The 8619-nt window shown below is 49.5% G+C and overlaps 1 protein-coding gene across 1 annotated transcript; it reads right to left on the bottom strand.

Moving 5' to 3' along the window:
* Window positions 1–2034: 2034 nt before the first annotated feature.
* Window positions 2035–8554, bottom strand: LOC123025224. The gene is made up of 6 exons (XM_044433775.1): window positions 8464–8554; window positions 7888–8028; window positions 7515–7608; window positions 4473–4632; window positions 3844–3996; window positions 2035–3176 (listed from the first exon to the last, which is right to left on the bottom strand). Exons 2-6 carry the CDS (start codon window positions 8013–8015, stop codon window positions 3007–3009), a joined length of 705 nt encoding a protein of 234 aa, XP_044289710.1. The 5' UTR covers window positions 8016–8028; window positions 8464–8554; the 3' UTR covers window positions 2035–3006.
* Window positions 8555–8619: the final 65 nt, after the last annotated feature.

Below are 8619 nucleotides of genomic sequence, written 5' to 3'. Positions count from 1 at the left end.
GTGCCCCAGGTCTGGGTTGCAGATGGGCAGTCAGCCCTGCCAACTCCATTCCATTTCCTGAGTTTTGCTGCTCCCCATAACTGATGCTCAACATTTGAGTGTGCGGAACATGCTCAGTTCTCTTTGGAGCGTTCTATTGCTTTATTAGGTTTTGGCCCCTTAAGTTTTCAAAGTTTTGTTGTACTTTTCTGAATCTCAGGTTCTGCAAAGCATGTGGGGGAATCTCTTCTGTTTCTCAGTGGCCCAATTTGGCTCTAATTCATCTGAGCTCACCACCTGAGTTCAGTATCAGAGAGAGTGAAACTCAATGTACTACTGGAAGCAGAAGTCTGGACTACCTAGATCTTAGCTCTGTATCAATAAGACATTTCTTACATAGTGAGATGAACAGCCTATCCAATCTTCTCCAACCTTGAGCCTTCCAGGGATGTTGGACTACAATTTCCAGCATCCTGCACTTGAGGGATGCTGGAAGTTGTATTCCAACACCTCTGAAGGGTGCCAGGTGGAAGAAAGCTTGTCTCATGGGAAGTTAAAATCAGTGTGAAACATTGAAATAAATAGGAATCGTAAGAAGTCACTGGAGTGGTACTGCTCAGATTCCATTAACTGAATGGGTCATGTGCAAAAGAACTGTCCATTGGATTGTGTCCCACGCTAATTAAAGGGAGAGAATGGGCGCCACTGGGATGTTCCCCATGGTACTAAGTTCAAGATTTCAGAACTGGGTCTGGTCAAGAGTTTCACATGAAAGATTCACCAGGTGTGGTCCCACAGGCAGATGCATTACACACCCACTGGCTCTCAAAAAGTGCTCAGGCTGCATAAAAGATGTAAAACAGGAGATGTGGACAAGGCAGATGGGGCTTTAAGCATACAGGGAAAAATTACTAGAGCAGAAAACTCTGGGCAGTGCAGAGAGCCAGGAGGCGAATTCCTGGGCTTTCTAAGCAGCAAGAAGCTCTAAACCTTGGCACAAAGAGGACCATGTCTCTGGCAAGGCAGAAAGGATGTCTAAGGGGTCCAGTCACCGAAGAATTCAGTGAAAATGAGGTTACACAGCCCAGACGTCCCCTTCTTGGTCAGCTGGGAGGCCCCTTGTCCTACTAGAACACTCAGAATCTAATCCTACACATATCTATTCAAAAATAAGATCTGCCGAGTTCAGTGGGGCTTACCCTGAGGTTCTTGGGGCTAGGATGGACACCTGGTCCTCTCTGGAGTGGCTTTATTTCACCTTTGTAAATGGAAACGTAGGAGTCTGCCTCCAGTCCAGATAAATGCTGAATCCACAGTTCTATTTTTAAAAGTAGCTTTCACATAACCTTTTTCATATCTATGGAATAGAAGGGGCTGTAGCTCAGTGTATGAAGACCAGCTCTACATGCAGGACTCAAAATTCTTACCGGAGACCCCAGAGAAATGCTGCAATGCCCTCTGACAGTTCTGGGTTAAATGAACCCATGTTCTGACTTGAAGGAAGGCTGCTTCCCACATTCCCAAAAATCCTTTTCAGCTGCAGAATCCTTTGCAGACATGATGCAGAAACGGATTGCACAGGCACTAGGTACCAGAATTCTCTTGAACCCAGCATGATCCTGCCTCAACAAGAAACTAGTATTAATTGCCTTTGGGATCATTTTTTTACTCCACATGAAAGTCCCCCAGGCAAGGAAAATGCAGCATTGACCGTTTTTCTGTATAACAAGAGTTAGGCCTACTAACTTAACAAAAATAGTATAAACGTTTTCCCTCAATGGAAACCCAATTCTTTTTGATGGTGATTTTCACTAAGAAAGTTAGTTTTCCTAAGAGACCAAGATTACCTGTACTGAACATTTTTTTGTTTCTTTGGGGCCTTTTGTGGGGATATAAAAGTATCCAGTGGCAGTATTCTTATGGAGATTTCAAGCCCTGGGTATATTTTAGTTTATAGAGAAAAAAGTACTATGGCAGAAGGCTGAAATTGGGGGAATTTTTAGATTAGGCAATTTGTGACAAGATCATATGTTGAATAATAAAGAAACACATTCATCGTGCACAGAAAGGACTTTATTTGTGAGGTACAGGAATAATAAAATTATTCAGGTACAGATGATCTTTTCTCTATCGTAATATTTTTGAATGTGAGTGTCCACACACTTAAAGAGCACCCTCTTTTATTAGTAAAAATCACAAAGTGATGACAAATCATAATTAGGTCAAAGCTATTTCACTAGCAGAGACTATTCACAAGAAATTGTAGGTAGCCACAAAACCACAAAACCGGTTGGAAGATTTGCAGTGTACATTAAATAAACCATGAACTTATAGAGTGCGGAAGGGAGAGCTCGTTTAGAAGGGAGATCTTTTGCAGCAGAGATGCTCTTCCAAATTGCCTCCGGCTAGGGCAAGTCAGTTTGCCCAGCCATGCGCTGCCCGAGACGGCCATTAAGGGAAAGACAGTCCCCAGGGGAAATCACTCCATGATTCAGATGTATGAAGAGCATCACAGCTGCACCCGCCTAAAGCAGATCCAAAATTCTGGAGTATATGAAACACACATTCCAGGATCAGAACTTCCTGCAAAGGGGACAAACATGGTGTGGTACGCATTGGATGGAACGGCACGCAATTATCATGGCGACTGTTGCAGGTGCCAACAAGGAGGCCTTGCGAAACGCGCCACTCCTGAGATAACAGGGCAGGCAGAGACAATTAGCACGCTGAAGGAAGCATGTGCGGGCGTTTCCCATGCTGCTGTTGGGATCTGCCCACTGTGTGCATGTTCAAGTCAGGAAGCCCAGCCTATTTCCTGGGGGACTGGCCGCTCCGGTGCTGCACGCACCGGGTCCTGCGTGCAGAGCTGCATCCAGGGAGTGGACTGATGCTGCACGGTTGCGCTACGCTGAGCCCGGCATGAAGCCTCCTCTGCACATTCCTGAGATCCAGAATAACAGGATGGCCTCTGTGCATGACTGAGCTTCAGTGTTCACAGGTCGAGGAAGAGAGGCCCACGTTCAAGTGTCATTCTGTTTTCCGTCGCTTGCTGGGCATGTCTGTTTCGGCACAGCAGCTTGCTTCCTCTTTCTCCATGCCTGACGTTTGTACCAAAGACAACTGCAATTTTTCAGCTACACTCCAAGCCCAGAGGCACATCTCAACGTGGTGTGGTGTCCATGTTTTCACTGGGTCAGCTAGCAAAGGTATGAAAGAGGAAACCATTTAGCCAAGAACCACCAGCTTCTTTCCACAAAATTCGGGGGGCTCCTGGAGCCACATTCCAGTAATGGGCAGGTCCGAAGGCAAAAAGAGTGGAGCCAAAAAGACCAAAAAAAAATCTGCACATTGTGGCCTGCAGCTACTACCACTAGAGCAAGTCAGCCAGAGCAGAGCAGAATCCACCTTTCAGAAGGGGCAGAAAATGGAACGCATGACAGGAAAGGGGCTGTGGACACCTGGAGAACCCCGGAGAAATGGGCTGAGATGCTAAACACATTAGATATGTTGGAATGCAGGAAGCCCCAGGCTTGTTTTTCCATCTATGACCTAGTCAATAAGCATGTGTAGCCTGTTCAGACACTCTCCGTTACCCTCCAACCCTAATTTTTTTTTTTTTAAGAAGAAAGCAGAGTCACCCTGGTGGGCTTTGGCAGGCCCTTGCTTGTCCAGAAGGTAACACCTGGCAGGTTTATTGCCACTCCATCACCTGCTCCTCCCTGCAAGGTAACCTGGAGGCCCACACTATCTGAGCCCTAGATTTAGCCCCAAATCTAGCTTTGGTCTGAGAAGTAGCAACAGCATTTAAAAGATGGGCAGTGGTGGTGTGGATGAGCGTGCACACCTTCAAAGGTCCCTCCTCACCTTTGTTTAGCTTCTTCACACGGCTTTGGATCTGGTCCAGGTAATGCATGTAATGTTTGAGGGTGTACTGGATCGGAGCAAGGCCTGAGATGGATGCCACCGCTTCGTCAGCCATAAACGGCACAACATCCGGTGCTCCAGCTGCTAGAATTGCTGCAATGGAAGCAGAGACACAGAATGAGATGGAAGACAGCAGCGGGGAACAGCAAACATGATTAGCACCTGATGTCTCCATAGCACCATCTGATGTTACAAAATTCCTATGCAGAAAATAGGAAATGTGAGCACGTGAAGCTCTGGATGCCAAGCCAGGGCGTCAGACGAGCTCATTCATCGCCATCTGCATCCCCTGAGTTGAACCACTGACTGCTGCAGTCACAGATGGAAGAGAGTCCTGGGAGACAAGGCACCAAGCGTCCTTGGTCAAAGCCACGGTGTGGGCCTGGCTGCCTCCCAACCACTGCAGCCCCTGGTGAGGAACATGGGCTCTTCTGCTGTTTAAGAAGCAGCAGGTGGCTGTCGCCACATTCCAAGTGGAAAGGGCCTGTTGGATCATCCCCAGATCCTGGCAGGAAAGGTGAGGAGGAGGAGCAACCAGCCAGCCCGCCAACCCCCAGGGCCCTTCCTACCCGAGGCCGTTGCAGGTCCCACACCCTTCAGCCTGCTCAGTTCACTGATGGCCGCTGCAACATCAGGGAGGAGTTGGAAGCCCTTTTTTGTGCACTGTTCTACCACCTCCTCGGCATTAGTGGCCACCAGTTGCTGCAAGCGAGGACGAAACTTGCCCCTCTGAAGGGAAAAAAGGTCCAACGGTTACTCCGAGCTGTGCATACACTGCAGGTTTCTACCCATTCATTGCATCTGTTTGTGTTACACTTCTATACCACCCAATAGGTGATGCTCTCCCTTAGTGAGATTTTCACCCTGATCAGCATGACAGGGCTTTCTTGATGGCTGCTGCCTGGCTGTGGAGCTCCTTGCAAGGGCGGCTGGACTGACCGTTTTATTCAAAAAGGCAGAGAAATGGGTCTGTTGGGCTAGATGCTGTTTTTATTCTGCAGATCCTGTGTTTCTAATAGTGTCTTAATGCATTTCAAAAACATCATTTTATTCAGGTTTTATTTATAATTATAAGCTGACTATAGTGGGGGTTGAAGAAAGGAAAGGCACAAGTTAAATTAATAATGCAGTTTGTTTCTCCTCAGGATGTAGCTGTAGTATGTTGACGTCCGTTTGTGGGCATTCACTCCTCGCCAGCTTGCCTCCAGGAGTAAACAGGTTGGAAGGAAGAATCTCTAAGAGAGAGTTGTCAGCAAATGGCAAATCCCCAGAATCCTTTGCAGGGGAGCTGGTGGTAGGGAGGAAGATTGTGTGACAAGGTGCACAACCACCCCAAGATACTGGACAACAACTCTCGTCAGCCATGGCCACTGGCCTCGCTGGCTGGGGCTCGTGCGAGGTACAGTCCATCACCTGAAGGAGCATACTTTCTCCAGCCCTAGTTTATACTGTCAATATGGCTTTAAAGGACACGCAACAGAGGTACCTTGGCTCACGAACTTAATCCGCTCCAAGACTCTGGTTGTGACCCAAACTGGTTGTGACCCAAGTCCAATTTCCCCATAAGGTTCAATGTAAATAAGGTTAATCCGTTCGGTAACTATTGTTTTAATCAGAAAAAATGGAAACAAAATGGCAGAGAACAGCAAAGCGACAAAGCACTGTACGGTACAGTGGAGGACCCTAACCTAGGTGGGGGGGGGGTTATTGTTCTGAGGGAGAGCCCCCCTCCATAAGGATGCTGGGGAGATCTCTGTCAGGGGCTTCCTCTCTTCTGTGTCTCTCAGCTGCAGGGTCAGTGTTGGTGAAAAATCTGTCTACGGTCACTGGTTTTTTCCTGCGCTGCATCACCCTCCGGAAATGAGGCCACGTTATCGTTCATCGGATTCAGCACTCTGTTCGTTACAGTTCTGTTGGGGTGGCGCTTCTCAGAGAGACCCTGGCACGGGCGCACTCCTGCAGGGAAGACGGGCGCAGCACAGCACAGCCGCGATCGCGCACGTCTTCCCTGCACGAATGCACCTGGGATCGTGGCCATCTCCCCACTCGGGGGGGGGGGTGAGGAGATGGCTGCGATCTTGGCTGCCACCCAGTGCGGAGTTCGCGACCCAAGTCAAAATTTTCATGAAATTTTTGTTCGTGACCCGACCGATTTGGTCGTGAACCAAGGCATCTGTGAGCCAAGGTAGCACTGTAGTCTCGGGCGGTTGTCCTTCCAAAACTACCATTCTCAAGTTCCTTTGGGCAGAAATCATGACAGTTAAGGCAGGTGACCCAGGGGGCCGAACCGTATGCATCGGAGAGAGCTGCGTAACAAGCATGTCTGAAGTGCATGCTGAACATCTAGGCTGAAATTCAGCGTCAGAGAGAACTAGACCTTGCCCCCAAGAATTGTGCTAAAACTTGGACTAACTGTGCAACAAGGTGATGAAATGACCACGTTAGCTGAGGACTGAATGATGTAATGACCCACAGGGGGGTCTTCTCCTCCCACCCCCCCAGATCTAGTCACTGACTTAGGCCATAGACCTATCCAACATGAGGGTCACAGTAAATGATCCTGTATTTGCAATGTGCTTTTAATATGTGTTGGCCATAAAATGGGGGTCAGCAGCAGCCCCCTGCAGACCTCCCATCAAGGACCATCAGACAGCCAGCACAGACAGCCTTTTCAGCGCAAACCCTCTGGACCTCTCTGCCTAGAGAATTCCATAGCACCCGATCAACAGATCTTTTAAAAAGATCACTCTGACCTGAGTTTTTATATTTGTAATTTATTATGACAATTACATCTCACCCTTTTTCTTCTTGCAACAAACCCGAGGGCCTTATCATGCTCTTCCTCCTCCATTTCATTCTCACAACGCTTTGAGGTTGATCAGGCTGAGAGTCTGTAACTGGCCCAAAATCCCGTGAGCCTCATGGCCTGGGTGAGGACCACAAACACAACCCCCATCTTCCAACTCCCAGTCCATCAAAACAGCCCACCTGCTCTCTTGTTGGCTTTTAAATAGCTGCTGTTTTGAGTTCTTCAGCTGAATTATTTTGTATGTATTAATTATTTGTTTTAACTGCAGGTGGCGCAGTGGTTTAAACAGCTGTGCTGCTGGGCTGGTTGACTGAAAGGTCGCAGGTTCCAGTCTGCAAAACAGAGTGAGTTCCTGTTGCTCTGTCCCAGCTCCTGCCAACCTTGCAATTCGAAAGCTTGAAAATGCAAGTAGATAAAAAGGTACCACTTTGGTGGGAAGGTAACAGCGTTCCGTGCACTGCGGTGTTTACTCATGCCAGCCACATGACCACGCAGACTGTCTGCGGACAAACACTGGCTCCCTCAAGCTAGGAAATGTAGATGTGCACCGCCCCCTAGAGTCAGGCATGACTGGACTTAATGTCAAGGGGAAACCTTTACCTTTTTAAGGCTTTATCCTTTAAAGCAACACATACATTTCTTAAATAATGGGACAGATGAGGTCTCAGTCTCTGCGATAAAGAGGTTTAGCAAGCAAGAATTCGAATCCATAGTTCACTGTCACAACCCTGCCTTTTGGAGATCCATTTAGGGACCCTGGTATACCTTTTCCACAATAACTGACTCTGGTAGACTTACTTACAGAAAGCTTCCATTCCATCAGCTTGATCAGCTCCTGCTTTGTTAAATGCTTTATTTCCCGTCCCATAATAGACTTCGGTAACTCCTCCTGATACCTATGGCAGTAGATGTGGGGAGAGAGTAAGTATGTTGTTTGACATTGGGGAGAAGAGAATGGGTGTGTGTGTGTGAGAGAGAGAGAGCGCACAAGCAACCTTTCCCTCTTTATAGCATGTTTCCCCTTTTATGCAAGGCTCACACAGACAAGAAAGATACTGATAACTTGAGCCAAATCCAGCAAAAGGTGATCCAGTGACCAGAAACTAAATCCTATGAGGGAAGCTTGAAGGACCGGTGCATGTTTGGCCTTCAGAGGACCAAGTGGGGAAGTTTACCAGTTGTCCAAGGCAATGAGGTTTTTTTGTTTGCTTCCTTTGGCTGCGACGACTTCCTGGTAAACATTCAAAACGGCCCGCCAGCGTGCCGGATCATCACACGTGTAGAGTCCCCCTTTTGGCACCATGATTTTGGGCTTCCTGAGGACACAAGCAAAAGGGAAAGCAAGGGCCCATAAGCAGCAGGTCTGGGTGAGAGGGGCTCCTGCAGCAAGAGTGGGCAGCCGCTTGGAAACAGGCGGCCCAGTCCTTCCCGGAGAAGGGCCTGGGGACGCTTAGGAGGCCCAGCGTAGGTGCCGTGGCCAGAGGGTCGCTCCGGGACTCATGAGATCCGAGTCCCGGTGCCCACCGGGTGACTTCGGGCCAGGCACAGCTTCCCAGGCTGGGCATAAAACCGGGAGGAGGAGGGCTGCGTGCTCCGGCCTGGGCTCCTTGGCGGAAAGGTGGGATGCGCGGGGCACAATTAATAAATGCGAGCGCAGGCAGAGCCGGGGCCGCGCAGGGCGCAATCCCCAAATGCGGGAAGCCGCCTTCCCTCGCTCGCCACCGGGCACAAACGCGCGCGCAGCCACCCACCTGCTCTCTTCCCGGCCTCTCGGGGCCCAGCACTCGCCGCCGCGTCCACGCGCCGCCGCCCCTCCCCGCGCGCACCTCGGCCCCCGCCGCCCCCCTCGGGCCCCCTGCCCCTTCAGCGAGGCGGGCGCGCCCCACGCTCCCGCGGCCCCCCTCCCG

This window comes from Varanus komodoensis, unplaced genomic scaffold, assembly GCF_004798865.1.
Source record: "Varanus komodoensis strain SLA01 unplaced genomic scaffold, ASM479886v1 scaffold26, whole genome shotgun sequence".
NCBI lineage: Eukaryota > Metazoa > Chordata > Lepidosauria > Squamata > Varanidae > Varanus > Varanus komodoensis.
Note: the sequence above shows the minus strand (reverse complement) of the source record. Positions and strands in the feature narration are given on the sequence as shown.

Excerpts from the sequence above, each read along its gene's own strand:
- LOC123025224 (XM_044433775.1), bottom strand. The coding sequence starts at position 8,015 with ATGGTGCCAAAAGGGGGACTCTACACGTGTGATGATCCGGCACGCTGG. Across the intron at positions 3,997-4,472 it reads GGGACCTGCAACGGCCTCGG|CAATTCTAGCAGCTGGAGCA; the intron begins GTAGGAAGGGCC and ends CTTCCATTGCAG. Across the intron at positions 3,177-3,843 it reads TGTGAAGAAGCTAAACAAAG|CTGACCCAGTGAAAACATGG; the intron begins GTGAGGAGGGAC and ends TACCTTTGCTAG.